This window comes from Dendrobates tinctorius, unplaced genomic scaffold (assembly GCF_039654945.1).
Source record: "Dendrobates tinctorius isolate UK_male_01 unplaced genomic scaffold, ASM3965494v1 ptg000019l, whole genome shotgun sequence".
In the NCBI taxonomy this organism is placed as follows: Eukaryota; Metazoa; Chordata; class Amphibia; order Anura; family Dendrobatidae; genus Dendrobates; species Dendrobates tinctorius.
Genome location: NW_027361687.1, coordinates 70,300,476 through 70,322,168, shown reverse-complemented (window position 1 = coordinate 70,322,168; position 21,693 = coordinate 70,300,476). Strand labels below are relative to the sequence as shown.

Sequence of the window (21,693 nt, the reverse complement as noted above, 5' to 3'; positions counted from 1 at the left end):
GTTCGTGACGCTACCTGTGGTGTTCGCAAGGGAGATGTTAAGCTGACGCTGCAGACAGATCCTCCGGGACAGATGGTGTGGTGCAGCAATGAGGTTATAGCCCTCCACAGGCAGGGCTGTTGTCCCAGGGCAGTGTAGATGTGGAGACACTTAGATGGTGAAGTGTTTGGCGCAGGGGATGTAGCAGTGCCAGGCGGACGGACGCAGGAAGGATTGGCGGACACCAGGGCATGTATTTCCAAAGCTTTACTCACAGTCTGTAGTGCCCGCTTCTGTGCCGTGTCCTCCGGGTCAGGGACTCAGTCAACCTCCAGGCAAGATGGAAGGCTCCCTTTCACGCTCCGACATCTTATGTGCCTTTTCTGAACGTCTCCTCTATAGTGCCTTTAAGTGTGAAGATCTCCTAATACTGAGTTACACTGGACTTCCTCCTGACAGATGTTCCCAAGAACTCTACTTGTACGGCAGGCAGCTGTAGCCTGCTTCGGGGACTCTCTACTCCTAAGTCCCGGCTCTCTATCCGTGTTGCTGCTGTGCCCTCAAGTTTTAGATGGGAGTAGTGCATTTACAGCCCACTACTCCACCGGTGTCTGCTGCAGAACCATTAGTGTCCATACAACCTCGGGGACCGGGCCCCGGCCTTGCGCTTAGAACTTCTAGGCAGGGTTCTTCCTCTAACCCACGTCCTCTGTGTTCCTTTTTACTCCTACGTTCCGTACTTGTCTTTCTCTCCTATGGAAGCTCAGGCTTCAGTTCAGTGTCTTTCTCCTTCTTTACTTTCCAGTGCCAGCTGGCTCAGGTCACTGAGGCAGCTGCAGCACACCTTCCTCCATCCCTCTTCCAGGGATCCCCACTCCTCTCCGAGTGGCTTCCTCTCTCCTACTCTCCTTCTGACTGACTGACCGACTGACCTGTAATCCTAAACCATCCCGCTCTTTTATGTATTCCCAACTCCACCCATCTCCCAGCACATCTAGTGTTCCAAGCAGGGAACTACCAAAGGTGCTCTGCTTCTCTCTAAGCAAGGAGCCGTAATGTGGTTTTGCTCAACTACTCTATTGTGTGGGGTGCGAGTGTTGGAGCATGGTCAGGAGTCCCCAACTTACCTGGATGGTGGGGCACCACACCTTAGGAGAAGTTGCAGTACCTCTGTGGCGACTGAGCCTCAGGGGCGCCACATTAGTGCCGACCATTAATGCATGTATTAGTATATATGTGTAATCTGAATACTATGGGGGGTGCGATGCCTTCCCTTTTCCACACATTTTAGAGACAGCACCTCTCATATGTTGAAGAGAATCCATTGTGTGAAAATTACCCTCAAAATAGCCAAGCAAACCAGCACACATGGAGTAAGGGTATCAGTAAGTTTGAGGAGTTTTGGAGCAGAAAATCTTTAAATCCTCAAAAATTGTGGAGGATTGGAGAGTTTCAGCTTTACAGAATCAGGGTGAATGTGTAGGAAGATGGACCGGGCCGGTGGTGCCTCTCTTATGCCGGTCCCATAACCAGGTTCCTTGCATCACGTTCTCAACATGCTTTATGCATTTAATAGCCCTCTGTGTCTGTACCGTTACATATTTAGACTGTTAACTGGTTCATGCAGCAACAGTAACACCCGATTCTTACCCTATGGCTGGTCCGAACAATAAAAGCAATTGTTACCAACCACCTTTCGTGTCTCCCCTTTTTCCTCATAGATTGTAAGTTTATGAGCAGGGCCCTCATTCCTCTTGGTATCTGTTTTGATCTATGTGTTTATTGGCATGCTGTAATGTCTATTGTCTGTACAGTAGAAGTCTCCTCTATAATGTAAAGTGCTGCGAAATATGTTGGCTCTATAGAGATAAAATTATTATTATTAAAAGGACTGTCACCACTGTTGCAGGGGGGAAAAGAATTCAGACCTGGACCAACCTTTGCACTGGACTGAAGGGGGCGTGACAGATATAAATGGGGCTGTGCGCAGGAACAGGGCTGACTTGGTGGAAAGACAGAGTATGCAGCAGGAGACAATTAACACTCTCTCCGTGCGACAACTCAACACAGTCCCTCACTGCGGTACGCTGCCGCGCACCTCCCCTGACCTTGGGGGAATTGACTGCATGCTTTCACCTACCTCTGAGACTGAATTGACCGCACGTCCTTAGACTAACGTGGGCACGCGGCCTCCCCTGAACAGTACTATTAGCCGGAGCCGGCTCACTTGCATCCCACTGAACTCTGTGAAACTCCGACGGGACCAGAGACTGCTTCGTGACCCACACGTTGCTCCGTCCTCACAGGACCTCGCTCAAGGGAACTCAGACACACCGCTGCCGTCAGGAAATAGTGCCTCGACTATCTTCAGGACCAAGCCAGAGACTTCACGCGCTTCCTTCGGTGCCACTGTGGAAGAACACTCCCCCATCTAGAACTACAGACTGATAAGTTTGCCAGTTACTTAGATAACTTTCTTGTTCCCCTATTTTATACGTTTTGCCTTCACCCCCTTTTATCACCAATACTCTCCCTGCATGGAATATCCCCCTGTAATAAACCCACTTTTATCTCTTGGTCTGCCTCCTGCTCATCACTGCATCCCATGTCCCTGCGATTTCTACAAATGCACCATAGAAGGTGAAGGATTTGGGTTCATTATAGACATTCCTACAAAAATAGCAGCTAAAACAACTTATTTCCACAACAAATTACACATGAAATGTCCTTAAGGTTACTGTTTAAGGGTATGTGCACACGTTGCAGATTTAGATGCGGATCCGCAGCGTTTTTGGCGTCCCGGATTTGCATCAATTTCGCAGTGTAGTGCACAACCAATATAAGTCTATGGGAAATGGAGATTTGTTGTGCACATGCTGCGGAAAAATCAGGGCAGATTTGCAGTGTTTTTTATTTCCGCAGCATGTCAATTCTTTTTCCGGATCTACAGCGTTTCTGCACCCATTGACTTCCATTGAGTCAGGCACATTCGCAGCAAAACCGCAGATGTAAAAAAAGATCTGCGGATTTGCTGCGGATGTGGGTGCGAGAAACACTGTGGATGTGGGCGGAGACTGTGTGCGTGTCTGTGTGTGTGGGGGTCTGCATGTGTGCATGTGTCCCTGTAGACAGTTTCATTAGGTCCACTATAAGAGAAAATTGGCATATTTTGGAACATGATGGTGATCTCAGTGATGTTATGACTAGGGGTCCAATAGTCACTTGCAGGAGATCTAAGTGTTTAAGAGATGTTTTGGTGCAAAACCGTTTGCAGAATAAAAATAAAAAAATGAATTGGTTGGAAGCACTTTAAGTGCGGTCAGTGTTCTTTTTGTTCGCAACATGTGGTTGGTAGCGCCCTGTCTGTCGGTACAATAAGTCATCATATGTGTGATTTTTATATCTTGCAAAAACAATTATGTTGTATATTCTTTATTTTGCCCGTGTAGATTTTTTTACATCGGCAAAGCAATACGCCCCTGATTTGTAAGATTTAGGGAGCATTGTAACTCCATACTCACGGGCAAAGGTGTACCTAAGTTGATAAAACATATTAGGGAAGCACATGATGGTAATACGCATGCCATTACTTTTGCATTGCAGTTTTGGAAAAGGTGGTGTTATCCCCACAAGAAGGCGATCTTCATACACTTCTCCTGCAGAGGGAGGCTAGTGGATAATGCGCTCCCAAGCGCTAGGTCCCACAGGTTTTAATGATCCCATTGATATGTGGGTGTTTCTCTGATTTTCTGCTGGTATTATTTGTATTTTGCACAGATAGATTTAATGTGTCATTTTTTTCTGCTGCTTATTGTTTATTTTTTATGTCATGTACTAATTGTTTGTTGTATTATGTCATATTTTAAGTGAGACTTGGTAGGCCCCATGGGGTATTTAATCTCCCTCCTCCTCCTTCACTTTAGTGACCCGTAGAAGCGCAACACAGCATGAAACGGCCGTCGTCTTTGCCCTCTTTAGCCCCCCACCTGCCTGAGATGTTTTAAACATTTTTGGACCAATAAAGTTTGGACTTCATTCTGGTGAGTGCCACCTCTTTTCATTTCATTTGGATCTTCAATCACTTTCCCTATAAAACAGGCCTCCTGGTGAAAATGAATTTGCTTTGGGCAGCCGTACACTTGAATGAAATTCTTACAGATGGCATATGTGGCGGTTTCAGGTAGTCTATCATTAGCACCTCCAGAGGAGCAGAAGTCATGATGGTTTGTGTGGGGAGCTCTCTGCTCTGGTGGTTTCGCCAACTCACAACTCCTGCATAGCTTACAGGTCTCTTCCACTGCGGCCTTCAGTCGAGGATGATAAACTAATCGTTGTAACCACTGAAAGGTTTTCTGTTGGCCGAAGTGTGCTCCCCTTTCATGCACCTCTGTGGCCACCTTGGATAACAGCGTCTCCGGAATTACTACCTGCTAGGTGAAACCCAGTTCCTGTTGTAGTTGGACTTTCCGATACAGCAGTCCATTTCTCATTTGGAGTCTTTTTCACTGTCGAAGAATCCGCAGAGCCTCTCGAGACAGGGCATTTCTCTCTCTCTGACTGGGAAGTTGCTTAGACATCACCCACTGTCTCAGTTGCGCAAGTTCCCCATCTTCCTGTTGTAACCGAACCCACTCATCACATGATTGTCCCAAGACACCCTCTCGGGCCAACACTTGCATCTGCTCCTGCGTAGCTGCCACTATCCTGGCAGAATCTCGGAACTCGGGAATGTCCTCATCTTCTAATTCCTCACCTCTGCTGTACCCAGGTTTCCCATGTTTCACCCTGGATAAGACGTCAGCATGAGTATTCTCAGCCCCTCTTTTGTAGGTGATTTTATATCAAAACCTTGCCATCCTAGCCACCCATTGTTGCTCCAGAGCTCTTAGTTTCACATTTTCCAGATGAGCCAAAGGGTTATCGGTGCGCACCAGTACTTCACACCTGGATAGGTATTCCGCGAACTTCTCCGTCATAGCCCACACCAATACCAGCAGCTCTAGCTTGAAGGACCTGTAATTGTCAGGATTTCGTTCGGAATCATGAAGGGATTGACTCGTATAAGCGATCACTTTCTTTCTCCTGTCTTGTATCTGTGACAACACGACCCCAAGTCCATGAAGCTTCAGTCGGTGTGGAGAATGAATGGTTGAGAGAACTCCGCATAAGCCAACACAGGTGCTTCAGTCAACACCTTCTTCAGATCTTCAAATGCCTTTTCCTGACGGTCTTCCCATTGAATAGTCCGGTTCTTGGTGCCTGGGGGTACTCCCTTTAAAAGTTCTACCAACAGGTTCACTGTGCTGGTAAAATTCTTCATGAAACGTCGATAATACCTGGTCAGCCCCAAGAACGATCGGACGTCTTTCACCGTCATCTGGGTAGGCCAATCCGTCACTGCAGCAATTTTATCTAAGACTGTTTCACACCTTCAGCAGAAACTACATGACCCAGGTACTCGATTTGAGTGCGAAACAGATGACATTTCTGAGGCTTCACTTTTAAATCGTGCCTTTGAAGGCGACTCAGCACCTGTTGCAGTCTTTGTAGATGGTCCTCAAATGAAGCGGCATAAACTATGATGTCGTCTAAATAAATGAGCGTGGCTTCAAAGTTCAAGTCACCTAAACACCGCTCCATCAATCGCTGAAAAGTTCCAGGGGCGTTGACCAAACCGAGCGGCATCCAGTTGAATTCATACAGTCCCATGGGAAGTATAAAGGCTGTCTTTGCCCGGTCCTGCTCAGACATCGGTACTTGCCAGTAGCAGCTGGCTAGATTCAATGATGAAAAGAATTTGGCGTTTCCTAGTGCAGCCAAGGATTCTTTAATCCTGGGTAACGGATAAGAATCTCGCACCGTGCAGGCATTGAGTTTGCGATAGTCTACACAAAAACGTAGTGTACCATCCTTCTTTCACACTAGGACGATGGGGTCGGCACATGGACTTTGACTCTCCCTTATGACGCCTTTCTGCAGCATCTGAGTTAGCATACCTTTCATCTCTTGATATAGTTGCAGTGGAATCTGTCGGTACTGCTCTCTTATGAGTGTGGCATTCCCAGTCGAATCTCATGTGTGATTGCTGTAGTGCAGCCGAAATCATCCTCATGACGTGCGAACACATCTTGATATCGTCCCAATAGAGCTTCCACCTGCTGGATCGTAGCAGAATAAGGTCTGCCAGCTTGGCCCGCATCTGTTCCAATATGCAACGCCCTTCTCGTATATGCTGGGGTTCCGGTGTCAGAGACGTATCTACAGCCATGTTCCAAGGGTCTTCCTGCTTCACTGTCAACTGCACGGCCTATGGTGGGATCAGTTCTTCTCTACCTGAACTGTCACCCCCTGCTCTTACTCGTGTGTGCATGCTTTGCTTCCTATCTCAGAAAAGGTCATGTGAGGATTTATCTGCAAGTGCTCCCGCAAAGCCTGTTTCGTCAGCATGTCCCGCAAGCCTGTCACCAATTGTTCCCGTAACAATATGTCAGTAGGCCCTACACCTATTCCATGTTTTCTAATGATAGTAGTATGGATTTCCTGAAGTGCGTTCATGTGCTGAGTCCCTTTGCATAAGGCTAAATAGATGCGTCCGTAACTCCCTTACGTTCCCATGGGGTCCTCGTGGGGTCTCCTCCAAGATTTGTTAGTATCTTGTTAAAGGTGTCTCGCTCTCTGGGGGGTCATAACATAACAATCTCTGGCTTCCCCATCTAGAGCCATCATGGCCACCTCGGCTTCTAATGTAGGGGTCATGGAGTGCATCCTCATCATCCTCATAATGTGCTCAGTCCAGCTGCATAGCATGGTATTACTCCCCGTACACTTAGGGAGATTGTTTAATATTGCCGCCAGGGAGATACTAGATCTAGGGGTCACTCCAATTGCTTGGTCTGCCGCCTCCGTGCTGTTCGATTGCATCCCGATGACTACACCAACTGTGAGATAGCAGGTACGCAGGATGCAGTGACGAGCACGAAGCAGAGCAAGAGTTAAAGGGTTTATTACAGGTGATACTCCACGCACGGAGAGAATGGGTTATGAGGGGAGTAAAACTGAGTATTATATCAGGGTAAGAACAATTGTTCATGAAACGGGTAAACTTATCAATCTGATGGTTTCCAGGCTGTGAAGGCTTGAAATCCCACAATGGCGCCGTAAGTGACGCGTGAAGTCTCTGGTTTGATCCTGAAGAAAGTTGAGGCACTGCCTCCTGACGAAAGCGGCATATCCTGTCTCTCCTAGGCCAGGTCCTGCGTTCCCGGCGATGTATGTGATGTGGCGCATTCTGTCGTGACTCAGTTCAGTGGCGGAGGCTGGTGTGAACCTACCCGGCTCTGTATGATTCACCTGGTCAGACTTAGACCGCACTCCCGCGGTAGTCAGCGAAACGGTGTGGGATGGATTCTCAGTGATAAGGGTGAGCGGACACACAGCTACTCGTTACTCACAGTCAGTGAGCGCATAGGCTGGGAAACTATAGTGAGGGCCTGAGCTATCGCGTCACTCCAAGGAGGAGTCAACTTCCCCTGCTGCGCACTATTTTCCTGCCAAGTGTCCCGCTTTCCCGCACACCATCCCTTTCATCCAAGACACGACCCACTACTGTTGAGTGCAAAGGTCTGTCCGGGTCAGAAAGCTTTCCCCCTGGCAACAATGGTGACAGCCTCGATAGTTCTGAAACAGACGCGAGAGAGGTACCACCGGCCCGCTCCATCTTTCTACACCACTTTCCATGATAATTTGTGTATCAAGGACATTGGTTCGAAAGGAAACATGATTAGACCGTTAAGTACAATTATGATGACACAGCATTTTATCTTATTTAACCAGACGTTAATTTTCAGCAAGCCAGGAGGAATAGACTTATCTATATGTTGACTTTTGAATTTATGCGTTTGCTCTTCAGTTGGTCAAGATCCATACACTGTTGTCATATGAGTCTTAAACATTGATTTTTGTATTTTGAATAGCTGTTTGTCTCTTATATCAGCTCCTACAACTTATTGTATGCTATCTTTGCAAGACAGTGATGCAGGGTCATTGAACAATGTATGTTTACTTAATATATTGAATGTCCAATGTGTGGGTCCTGTGGCTTGTTGACTTGCGAAACAGGAGTAAAAACTATGCAAATTGATAAAATAGTCAAACAATGCGAGTTAACCTCATCACATCTTCCTCTTGACCTTGATGCTTGACTCAAGGACAACAGTTGAGAGCTATATAAGTGGGATATGCCTCTAACAATATACATCCTGACAGCCAAGAAATCCAAAGAACCAGAGACTCTTTACAAAACCACAGTCAGTAACACTCTACATATGTTAGCTGCCAGTTCATGGCTCCATCACGTGGGACATAGATTTTACATTTTTCAAGATGCCAGCTTAGGGGACCACGCCCCCAGCTTACAGAATACAGATCTGCTCCATTGACCATCAATGAACCATAGGTACGTTTGGGGTAATAATGACTTGGACCCATCAGTCACCTGAGTCCTATAGAAACCTTTGGGGTATTCAGGATTTGGACATTCCTGAGCCCCATGGATAGGTTTGGAGGATATTTAGTCCTCTTCTGTGACTTTGCTACCAAGTTTAGTGTTAGGACTCGCCAGTGTGAGGACCCTTGACGTTGGGTTGGGACCTTGCATATCTTTGCCAAAATATTGACAAATACCTCACATATTTATATGTATTTTGTGCACTTTATTTTTCAGGGTGCAGCCAGGCCCAGCACATTAGGTCTTGTATACAGGGTGTCCATATGGGATGCGTTTAGAGAGTGCTTTCCCGCTTAATCAAATAGTATGGGCGTGACTAATAGGCTGAGAACCAGACACTATGCATTATCTACATGTGAACAGCACCCTATACAGGCCTCTAGTGTGCAAATGTATACAAAGCAGTCACCACCTCCATGAACTGGTAGGTTGTGAGTGGCTGTCTATTTAGTATTTTGCACCTGCGTTTTGCAACATCTTTGCTATATGGGTTGGCTGTATCCTGTAGTGCATTTGTTCAGCGACCCGGGCAGGTAGGCAGTGCTGCCCTTTTTCAGCTGTATTTTTTAATTTTTGGAGGATTTTTAGTCCTCTTCTGTGGCTTTGCTATCTGCTCCATTGACCATCAATGAACCATGGGTACGTTTGGGATAGTAAGGATTTGGACCCATCAGTCACCTGAGCCCCATAGAAACCTTTGAGGTATTCAGGATTTAGATCACCGGTTACCTGAGCCCCATGGATATGTTTGAGAAAGCCAGGAATGGGACCCACCGGTCACCTGGCTCCATGGAGACGTTTGGAGAAGCCGTGTTGTGACCCTCTGGTCAACTGGCCATGTACCTCAATGGACTGTCTGCTTCCTAAGCTTGTTGTTACCACTCTCTGTGCGTGCCACACGTGGAGTGGTTAGCTCTGAAAGCTCTGAAGTCACAGCTGCTCTTATCCCAGCGAGTCAGCGGAAGGGCGAGACTATAATTTGCACCATCTTGTGTATTTTGCTGGGACTGTTCATTGTGATATTTGCCTGTTTTGAGGTTCAATAAAGTATTGCTACACTGTTTACCCTTACCCTTGTGGTACTAGCAGGTACGCAGGACGCATTGACGAGGCGCGAGATAGTTTGGTGCTTTTAGTAATAACGTTTATCGGCCTAGCGGTAACTGTCCTCAGTCGTAGCCTGACCTGTCACAGGGGTAACAAAAGTTGCCCTCGCAGGGGCTCAATACAAGCAAACACAAACAGGTAGAACACGACTACTTCCGGTGAAAGCCGGTCATTATAGGGCCGCGGTATGAATGGTTGAGAGAACTCCGCATAAGCCAACACAGGTGCTTCAGTCAACACCTTCTTCAGATCATCAAATGCCTTTTCCTGACGGTCTTCCCATTGAATAGTCCGGTTCTTGGTGCCTGGGGGTACTCCCTTTAAAAGTTCTACCAACAGGTTCACTGTGCTGGTAAAATTCTTCATGAAACGTCGATAATACCTGGTCAGCCCCAAGAACGATCGGACGTCTTTCACCGTCATCTGGGTAGGCCAATCCGTCACTGCAGCAATTTTATCTAAGACTGTTTCACACCTTCAGCAGAAACTACATGACCCAGGTACTCGATTTGAGTGCGAAACAGATGACATTTCTGAGGCTTCACTTTTAAATCGTGCCTTTGAAGGCGACTCAGCACCTGTTGCAGTCTTTGTAGATGGTCCTCAAATGAAGCGGCATAAACTATGATGTCGTCTAAATAAATGAGCGTGGCTTCAAAGTTCAAGTCACCTAAACACCGCTCCATCAATCGCTGAAAAGTTCCAGGGGCGTTGACCAAACCGAGCGGCATCCAGTTGACGGTCCCCTTGGTTCCGGCCCGGACACTCGGCGGGGGCCCTTCTTCCCACACCCTCCATTGTCTGAGTAGTATTATGCCCATGGTAAAAGGAGATCGGGCATTCGGTGAGATGAACCCTGGTCCATGCGGTTTCAGCTAGTGGACTAGAGCACCCGCTGACCCCTGTGTCTCCACAGCAATATTCAAATTGCATGATGGGATTCCTTTGGATGCATTTGCAAGGCGACTGTCATAAATTTCTCTATCCATCGGTGATCTGGCAGATTTCTGTCAAAATAGGAACATAAGGCTGAGACCTAGACTGTGAAGGGTACTAGGTTTTAACCCTTTTGATAAGCCCTCCTGCAAGAAATCCAATATTTTGGCAATGTCCAGATGGATAGGATCCAGAGGAAGGGGACCATACCATAATATGAAGGTCTTCCAAATCTTAGCATACTGTAGATGGAATTTGTAACCTGCTTCCAGCTCTTCTTGAGGGTATGGATAACTCCCTCCAAGAGACCTCTTCCTCTTAGGATTGAGGCTTCTGAAGCAAGGCATCAAGACATAGGTTCTGTGGGGTCGATTAATAGATCGAATCCTGATGCAGCAGACCCTGTATCTTAAGTCTGTTTAGTGTCCCGAACCATCCTCTTTTTGGCCATATCGGTGCTATGAGGATAGTCTTGAGTCTTTCTGCTCTGATTTTCTGCAGTGTTTTTGGCAGCAGTGGGATTGGAGAAAAAGCATAAGCGAGCCTGACCTTCCAAGTGGGGGGTAAATGCATCTACCCCTGCTGAAGTGTCCTTGGGATCCAGGGAAAAGAATGGTGCTACTTTTGCATTTTGATGATTTGCAAACAGATCCACCTCTGGATAACCCTATCTTCTCGCAATCATGTGGAAGATATCTGTATTCAGATTCCATTCCCCCGGATATAAATCCCTTCTGCGTAAAAAATCTGCCTGAATGTTGTCGGAACCCCTTAAGCTGACAAAGTCAGGAAGTGATACTCTCCCCAGGTTAAGATTCTCCCTGAAATTTTAAGTAGATTTTCCTATCTCGTGCTCCCCCTTATGTCTCAAGTGGGCAACTGTAGCTAGGCTGTCCGAATAAACTTTGACATGGGTCCCCTTAAGCAGAGATGTTGCTGCCTTGAGGTTCTTTTCTACTGTCTTGAACTCCCTGAAGTTCGAGGACTGACTGGCAAACTCTTGCGGCCAGGTTCCTTGGAAGGCCACTTGGGAGATTACAGCTTCCCAATCTCTCTTGCTTGTGTCCGTCCTCACTGGTGTCAGAGGATGTTGAATTCATGGAATTCCTTTTGCCAAATTTTCTGGATGGATACACCAATTCAGGGATGTTTTCACATGGTACGGCAGATGGATTCTGTTGTTAAGAGAACTCAATCTGTCTGAGCGGGAAAGAATATAATTCTGCAGGATTCTTGTATGGGCCTGAGAAATGACTTGAATGCAGGATGTCATGAACCCCAGGGACTGTCATAGCAAACTTTATAGAGACTGTCTTTTGGTTCTTCAGGCTATAGACCCTTTATATGAACTGTATTTGCTTTTCTTTTGGTAGGAACGGGGCCCATTTCTGGAGTCTAGAAGACTTCCCAAGAAAGTCTTCCTGGTGGAAGGATTTAGGTTTGATTCTCCCCGATTCACTAGCCATCCTAGAGATTCCAGAATCTGGAGGGTCAACTGCAAATGCTCCTTGAGCTGTGGAACCGAGGAAGCCATTAAGAAATCTGCCCTGAGTTTTGTAAAAATTCGAGGCGCTGAAGAAATCCCAAAATGAAGTACGTTGAATTGGTAATGACAGATCTTCTGTTCTTGTTTGACTGCAAATCTCAGAAATTTCCGGTTAGAAGGAGATATTAGATATTATATATATATATATTAACTATTTATTATATATTAGATATTTATTATACGGGGCTTTGCGTTTGTAGTAAGTGTGGCTATGTGGAGTGGACGTGGCTTGACACAGACATATACACACATTCATACATCACCAGGTATGACTTAGCCACATGGTTTAACACATGTATTTAATATATTCCATGTGTATAATGGAATAAATAATGCCTAACATCAAACAAACATATAAATTCTCAAGAGGAACAAGATCAAAAGGCCAAAGTAATATTCAATATCAAAATTATTTTATTAAATTATAACAAAAGATTAAAAATTCATATCACCAACGTCAGAAGAGACAGGGTAGAAAACACCGGTTAGTGACAGTAAAGGCCCTTTTACATTTAGCGATGCACCAGCGATCCAACCAGCGATCCGACCCGGTCAGGATCGCTGGTGCATCGCTAAATGATCGCTAGTGAGCTTTCACACAGAAAGATCTCACAGCGATGCAGCAGCGACGCAGCGCACGATACTTACCATTCACACACAGCGATCCTGCGTCCTCCCGCCCGCGTCCAGCGTCGCTCGTCGTCACAGCAGGAAGTCTCAGCAGGAAGCGCCCGACGAGAAATGGAGCCGGACATTCTCGCGCGATCAGCGATGGACAGCGGGGGAGCCGGTCGCTGGTAAGTATCACACATAGCGATATCGCTAGCAATATCGCTATAACGTCACAAAACCAGTGACGTTTTAGCGATATTGCTAGCGATATCGCTTAGTGTAAAACCCCCTTAACAGGTGTTTTATATCTTGTCTCTTCTGACGTTGGTGATATGGATTTTTAATCTTTTGTTATAATCTTTTGTTATAATAAAATAGTTTTGATATTGAATATTACTTTGGCCTTTTGATCATCTTTTTCCTCTTGAGAATTTACACATTTATACATACATACGCTCATTTTTATATATCTAGATCGGGGAAGCAGGAGGTACAGAGTGGGGGACAGAGGGTGCAGAGACTGGTAATGAATTGGGGAAAGAGTAGAGGTGCTAATTAATTTATATATTAGGTGGGGAAGAGACTAATTATAGTTAGTGGGGGCACAGTGGTGGATTACAATTTATATTTGAAATGGTGGGTTGCATAATAACTAATTATATATTAATGGTGGTGGCACATCTGGATTCAGCTGTGTAGTCTAAAAGAAAGGGAAAAGTGAGGAATGTGCTCTGGAAGCGGTGCTCTAGGTTTCTGTGTTATTTTATGAATAGATGGGTCCTCACTGGAAGAAGTGATGGCGGTCTGAGCTGCATGTAAAAGAAAAACAAACTTCAGCTAGACATGTCACTGGTGAGTCAGTGTGTTACCAGTACACTGACACTATACACTGTATACTATTTACAGAGGTCTTGTGCATAATGTCACTGGTGATCACTGTATTACCTGTACACTGACACTAAATTTTATTATTATACATTTATACTGTATAGCGCCATTTATTCCATGGTGCTTTACATATGAAAAGGGGAAATATAGACACGTACAATAAACATGTGTAAGACAAGGGACACACAAGTACAGAAGGAGAGAGGACCCTGCCCGCGAGGGCTCACATTTTACAGGCATGGGTGAGGATACACTCGGAGTGGGTAAAGCTGGTTATGCGGTGGTTCAGTAGACTGAGGATCATTGCAGGCTGTAGGCACAGGTGGGTCTTCAGGTTCTTCTTGAAGGTTTCTGTTGGTGAGAGTCTGATGTGTTGCGGCAGAGAGTTCCAGAGTGTGGGGGAAGCATGGGAGAAGTCTTGTATGCGGTTGTGGGAAGAAGAGATAAGGTGGTAGTAGAGAAGGAGATCTTGAGAGGATCGAAGGTTGCGTGCGGGTAGGTACCGGGAGACTATGTCACAGATGTATGGAGGAGATAGGTTGTGGATGGCTTTTTATGTCATGGTTAGGGTTTTGAACTGGAGCCTCTGGGCAAAAGGAAGCCAGTGAAGGGCCTGGCATAGGGGGGAGGCTGGGGAATAGAGGGGAGTCAGGTAGATTAGTCGGGCAGCAGAGTGTAGGATGGACTGGAGTGGTGCCAGAGGGGAGGCCAGAGAGTAGGAGGTTGTAGTACTCAAGGCGGGAGATAAGAGCGTGCACTAGTGTTTTTGTGGTTTCATGGTTGAGGAATGCGCGGATTCACCATCTCCTACTCTCTATGCATTAGGGACACTGCTCTCTCCTGGTTCTCTTCCTATCTTTCTGACCGCTACTTCAGTGTTTTGTTCTCTGGCTCCACGTCATCTCCTCTTCCGCTCGCTGTCGGGGTACCTCAGGGCTCTGTCCGTGGCCCCCTTCTCTTCTCTCTACACGGCCCCAATTGGACAGACCATCAGCAGATTTGGCTTTCAGTACCATCTTTATGCTGATGACACACAACTATATACGTCATCCCCCGACCTTACCCCCGCTGTACTACAGAACGCCAGTGACTGTCTGTCCGCAGTCTCCAACATCATGTCCGCTCTCTATCTGAAACTCAACCTCTCCAAAACTGAACAACTTCTGCTCCCACCGTCTACTAACCTCCCTAAATCTGTCATTTCCCTCTCCGTAAGTGGCATCACAATAACACCCCGGCAGCAGGCGCACTGTCTGGGTGTTATGTTTGACACCAATCTCTCCTTCACATCTCATATACAATCTCTTGCCCGCTCTTGCCGCTTACACCTAAAAACATCTCTAGAATCCGCCCTTTTCTCACCATGGAAACAACAAAAACCCTCACTATAGCATTGATCCACTCCCACCTGGACTACAGCAACACTATTAATTGGTCTCCCCGTTACTCTACTATCCCCTCTCCAGTCCATCCTTAATGCAGGACTCGGACGCGTCCGCTCTTCGCCAGTCCTTACATTGGCTGCCCATTCATTATAGGATCCAATTCAAAGTACCTGTTGTCACCCACAAAGCTCTCCACAGTGCAGCAACCCCCTACATCTCCTCCCTCACTTCTATCGGCCCAACTGACAACTGCGCTCTGCAAACGACTTTCAACTAACCTCTGCACTAATCCGTACCTCCCACTCCCGACTCCAAGACTTCTCCCGCGCTGCGCCAATCCTCTGGAATGCTCTACCCCAATAAATTAGGACCATCCACAATTTGCATAGCTTCAGGCACTCCCTCAAAACACATTTGTTTAGAGCGGCTTATCACGTTCACTAATCAAAGTCATTCTATGTGTAAGTGTGCATGTGTAGTGAATGGGCTATCTCCATCCATCCCTCACTCCCTCAAGATGGCTGGACCACCATTGTAAATACACACGTGTACTTTGTATCTCCCCCACCTCATTGTAGATTGCAAGCTCTCACGAGCAGGGTCATCTTATTTTGGTTTAATTATTGTATTGTTAACGTTGTTACTTATGACTTGTGTTTTGAAACTGTTAAACTGTAAAGCGCTGCGGAATATGTTGGCGCTATATAAAGATTATTATTATGTATGGGCACATGCTAGTAAGCCTCTTGAAGATTGATGGTCGCCATGACAAAATCCTTGTCTATCAGAGGAGACGTGACCTTTATAGATTCCATTTGAATCTTTTGTACATAACATGGTGGTTCAGACTTTTCAGATTTAGTATTATTCTCAAAGTCTCTGTTTTTTTTTAATTAAAAATAAACAAGAATTGTGGCCACTGCCCCATTCCATAATTGGACCTGGCAATATCACTTCGGCAGGTCTTAAGGTACTGATATCAGGCTCTCTTGTAGTTTTAGGGATGGCAGGTATGTTATTTCTAGCCTCAGAGGCGGATAGGATGAAAACTCACTTTTTGGCCCTACTCCAAGAGATTCTAGAATCTTTTGGTCTCATGAGATTTCTTGCGACAGTGAGAGAAGTTTCGCGATTGTGCCTCATACTCGCATTCAGTCATTGCTTATCTACTTTTCCCTCTTCCTCTTTTAGCATAACTCAAGTCACCAGATTTACCCTTCCCACTGTATTGTAGGGATTAGCCTGTGAAAGACGAAAAGATCTTTTCTTAAAGATTTTTGACTCAGGTGTTTTTTCTTATCCGATGCTTTTTCTAAAAGGTCATCCAGAGCAGATGCAAATACATATGCTCTACAGGGAATGGAGCAAAGCTTGGACTTAAACAATATTTCCGCTCCACACCTTCAATCGGAGAGCTCTTCTTGAGGAGTTGGAGAAGATCGAAGATCTTGCTGCTGTCCTGACAGACTCCACTGAAGCATCCACTAGAAATACCGTAGCTTTTTGAAGCAACAGCAAGGAGGCAAGTAGGTCTTCGCTAGGAGTAGCACTACAGAGCTGTTCTTCCAGCCGATGTAACCAATGGAACATGGATCTTGCTACACAAACTGAAATTATATTTGTCTCTGGTGAAGCTGCAGATGTTTCCCAAGACTTCCTTAAGAAGCTGTCCATTTTCCGGTCCATCAGATCTTTGACCTGAGAAGAATGAGGTTGTGAGGAGGCTAGGGAAGACAATCTCCTGCCGTACCATTCCCCTTACTTCTTCCATAGGGGAAGGCTGTTCCTCATTTACAATCTTCTCCACACATCCCTGGCATAAAGATGTTTTTATGGGCAGAAGTCAGCTTTTTACTACAGATGGTGCATTTGCGAGTCATAGTTTTCTCCTTCACTCTCCCTACAATAAAAGAGGGGAGATAACCGAAATATGGATACTGACCAAAGAGTGGGAACTTACCCAAACCAGCAATACTTGCTGGGCCTGGATTTGATATGGGCTCTACAGGTGCAGATCTTAGGGACGCCACACCTTCCATAGTCAAAGACTTTTGTGTCCTACCATAAGGCATCTATTAGGTATTATAGGGCAGAAACTGTGATTTAGCGTGTCATTATCCACTGGCATGAAAGATTCTTCTTTCTTCGAAAGGAAAAAACACACCCAAGGCTCCTTAGTTTGTAATTGCAGGGGTCCATTTTCAAATTTCCCACTTGCAACAATGTGTTCCATGCTGGAGCGCACCCGGTAGCGACGTCATGCGCAAAGGATCCTGGGAACTTCCGTTGCTTCCTGCATGTGTCACACGCCGACATGTAGGTAAGAAAGAAGGGCGCGGCTGGAGAGCTACATAAGGACCCTAGCCACTACACCACTCATTTTTACCCTGAGGAGCAGTAGAGTGGCGAGGTCCCGCTCCAGAGGTTATGGGAGCTGCATGAGGAGAAAGGCAAGCACGATCGACCTCTGCAGCCTGGCTTAATCCCAGGTAAACTTCCACGTTGACCTCCACATCACCCCATAGGTAACCTCTTCAGCCCTTAGGAATAGAAGGAGAGGGGCTTTTAAACCTCTGTTTCTGTCCCTAATTAGGATGGGGAGCAACCTCCTGTGGTGCTGTTGTGGACAGAATTGGAGATAAAAGCCTTTACTTAGGCTACTTTCAGACTTGCGTTATGAGGCGCAGCGCCACTGCTAAGCTCCGCCCCCGGTCGCGCCTCCTCCGTCAGCACCTCCTATGGGCGTATGACGCTACATGCGACCGGCGTACCCTATATTTAGCATTGGGCACGCTGGCATGATTTTGCCGGCACATGCGCCCTTTTGGCGCTGCGCCGAGTGCACAAAAATGCAACAAAGTGCGTTTGGCGCATATCAGCATAGCAAAGGGCGCATGCGCCAGCAAAATCATACCAGCGCACAGAGCGCTAAAAATAGGGTACGCCGGTTGCATGCAGCGTCATGCGCCCATAGGAGCTGACCGGAGGCGCGGCCGGGGGCAGAGCTTAGCGGCAGCCCTGCGCTACGCCTCATAACGCAAGTCTGAAAGTAGCCTTACACACAAAAATTGTGAGGCTCGTTTTGAGTTTGCTAAAAGACATAAGGGAGATGGCAAAAAGTGGAAAGCTCTTAAGAGACTTCTCCAAAGCGACTTGCAGCTGTAATTGCCACAAATAATACTGACTTTAGGGGGTGAATAGTTATGCACCTGAAGTTTTCAGTTATTTTGTCATATTTGTTGTTTGCTCCTCAATAAAAAGAAAACCAAATGTTCACAGTTGTCAGCGTCTTCTTTAAATAAACTGAAATTAAGGAAAGAGAGCGCACTAAGGGCGAATAATCCTGTCTGTGTGTGGTCAGCGTGGATACATTGAAAAACCCAATTTTTTTTTTTTCCTCCTTTGTGACTTTAAATACACTGACGCAAACCCTTAGTGAAATTCCAGGATGAGGTAGCAAAACACGAAAAATGCCATTGGGGGTGAATACTTTCACAAGCCACTGTATATATTTGTGTAGGTATTATATGCATAAGGTTATTATATAAAGCGTGGACTAATCTAAAACGGGGGAGATATTGTGTACAGGTGGCGAGAGATATACAGGCAAATAGTATTTATATGCAGGGTGGGCCATTCATATGGATACACCTAAATAAAATGGGAATGGTTGGTGATATCAACTTCCTGTTTATGGCACATTAGTATATGGGAGGGGGAAACTTTTCAAGATGAGTGGTGACCATGGTGGCCATTTTGAAGTTGGCCATTTTGGATCCAACTTTATTTTTGTAAAGAACAGGTGTACCGTTGTGAACATTTGGTTTTCTTTTTACTGTGAAGCAAACAACAAATATGACAAAATAACTGAAATGACAGTGTGCCTAACTATTCACCCCCTAAAGTCAGTACTTTGTAGAGCCTCCTTTTGCAGCAATTACAGCTGCAATTCACTTTGGATAAGTCTCTATAAGCTTTCCACTGGGACTTTTGCCCAGTCTTCAAGGCAAAACTGCTCCATCTCTTTCAGGTTAGAGGATTACCTTTGTTGAACAGCAATCTTCAGGTCTGACCACAGATTCTCAATTGGCTTAATGTCTGGGCTTTGACTAGGCCACGCCAAAAATTTACACATTTCCCCTTAAACCACTCGAGTGTTGCTTTAGCAGTATGGCTCGGATCATAGTCTTGGTGGAAGGTGAACCTACTTCCCAGTCTCAAATCACTGACAGATTGAAACAGGTTTTGCTCATGAATATCCTGTATTTTGCACCATCCATCTTCCTCTCGACTCGGATCGTTTTACTCGTCTCTGCAGCTTAAAAAAAACCCAAACCCCATAGAATGACACTGCCACCACGTTTCACTGTGGGGATGGTGATCTTGAGGTGATTAGCTGTGTTGGTTTGGCACCAGACATAGTGCTTACCTTGGTGGCCAAAAAGTTCAATTTTGGTCTGATCTGAACACAGCACCTTCCTCCATTTGAGGAGTCTCCCACGTCTTTTGGTAAACTGTCTTTGGCAGGTTCACTATGGTACCATATTCTTTGCATTTGATAACGGATTTGATGGTGCTCCAGAGGATTATCAGAGATTGGGTGCCTCTTTTTTAATGGTGTTGCAGCCTCTGTGGCGGTGATGAAAACTTTCACAAGTCAGTATGCTCTCCTCATTTTATTACTCTCCTAGAAGTATATAATGCTCTCCCCACCTGTATATAATATCCTCCATCAATATGAAATACCCCATTTTACTCCCCCCTGTATATAGTACCCCGAACTCTATATAACAACCACCCTGTATTATACCCAGCTGCTAACATATGTCCTGCATTTTCCTATCTTAAGGCTTCAGTCATGAACGTATCCTGCAAGACTTCCTCTATCTATATCTTAAAATGCCAAACTTTCATCATGTGAAGTAATCATACTAAGAAGAATCTTTCATCCAAAATGTATTTTTCTGTCTATTTTGCACGATTCATTTTCAATAGCATTTGGCTAGATCTATAGGTGCTGGAACTTAATTTTCTCATTATTTCTCAGGATGCATTGTACGTGTAATTGTACAGTGGTTCGCCTTCTTTGAACTAAAAGTCACAAAAACGCACCCCACTTCCTAAAGTATAACAAGGACGTCCCCACCTACTATAATCCCGCTCGGTACCTTGGCTGGATGACACTTGATAGGCGGAAAGTGCAAACACAAGAACTTTCCTCATCATATCCTTTATTCAGTATAGAATACATTCAGACATATGAGAAGACTCTCCATGAAGAGAAGTTGTGCCATACAAATGACAGACTTTTTCTGCCAAATCATCACTGACTGGAGGTCTACGCCTGATGCCAGGAGGTCTACTTTTCTTATGACCACAGCTGGTGGTGGAGACTAAAAGCATGATCTCCTCCCAGTGAATCAGAAGATGTCCTCTGCGTTTTTCACACGACAGTCCCGCAGCTGGGTCAGCCTCATGATCAAGTCCTCCACGCTGCGTTCTCCATGTTGCTTGCTGTCTCTTGTGCGGACATTGACGCTGTTGTTCTGCTTCTCCTTTTCACCAACCACTAGAGAACGAAGAAATAGAAAAAGGAGAGGATGATTTCTATGTTCTATGAGCCCTCCTTATATAAGAGAGTTCCTCTGTATTCCTCCTGGAAATGTATGAGAAACCTTACAACTTGGTGTTAGGCCATGTGCACATGTTGCAGATTTTTCTGCGGATCCACAGCGTTTATTCGGCACGGAATTGCACTAAATCCACAATGTATTGCCCAAGCAATGTTATTTAATGGGAATCCAGAATTGGTGTGCACATGCTATGGAAAATTCCGTACTGAAATGCAGCGTTTTATTTTTCGCAGCACGTCAATTCTTTTTGCAGATATGCAGCGTTTCTGCATAGTTTTACTTCCACTGAGTCAAATCTGCAGCAAAACTACAGGTGTAAAAAGGTTTGTGGATTTTTTGTGGAGCTGCATGCCAAAAACGCTGCAGAAAAGAAGGAGGAAGAGTCTGCGGGCGGGCAGGCATCTGTCTGTGTAACCAGGCAACGTCTGGTGGGACTACTACTCCCATCCGGCTATGTCTGCTGTCACATATAACTGTGACAGTATGAGCCAATGATGAGAGAGTTGTCCCATCATCCGGCGACTGTGTTCAAATTGTATTAAAAAAAAAAAAAAAAAAACCCACACATTTACATAATTACATACAATACACATACCCAAACACCTAATCCCCAACGCCCGCATCTCCTGCAACAAATATAAAATAATAAACCAACATATACTTACCTTTCCGCTGTAGTCCATTTAATAACGAGTGTCCCACGACGATCTCACGTGTAGAACAGTCACATCGGGAGATGTGACTGCTCTACCAGGCCTCCGGTGATACACTGACAGGAGGCAATTCCCCGGCAGTGTATTACTGCGCCGCTGTCAGAGTTCACCGGAGTTCGTGTTGTCACTTGCAGTACCGCTGCGTGAGAAAATTCTAACACAGCGGTAGTGCTGTGAGAGCTCGAACTCCGGTGAACTCTCAGTGATGCACTGCAGGAGCGTTTACCTCCTGTCAGTGTATCACCGGAGGCCGGGTAAAGCAGTCACATCTCCCGATGTGACTGTTCTACACGTGAGATCGTTGTGGGACACTCGGTAAATGGACTACATCGGACTGGGAGCATTTATGTTGGGATTTATTATTTTATTTTTGTTGTGGGAGACAAGG

The 21,693-nt window shown here is 45.7% G+C and overlaps 1 protein-coding gene across 3 annotated transcripts in view; it reads right to left on the bottom strand.

The window, feature by feature from the left end:
* Nucleotides 1–20,173: 20,173 nt before the first annotated feature.
* Nucleotides 20,174–21,693, bottom strand: part of TARS2 (threonyl-tRNA synthetase 2, mitochondrial) — a 76,934-nt gene continuing 75,414 nt past the window's right edge. For all 3 annotated transcript variants that reach the window (XM_073567224.1, XM_073567225.1, XM_073567223.1), the window contains exon 19: nucleotides 20,174–20,528. In XM_073567224.1, coding sequence (XP_073423325.1) covers nucleotides 20,380–20,528 — 149 coding nt within the window. In that variant the 3' untranslated portion in view covers nucleotides 20,174–20,379. The remainder of the gene's footprint in view (nucleotides 20,529–21,693) is intronic.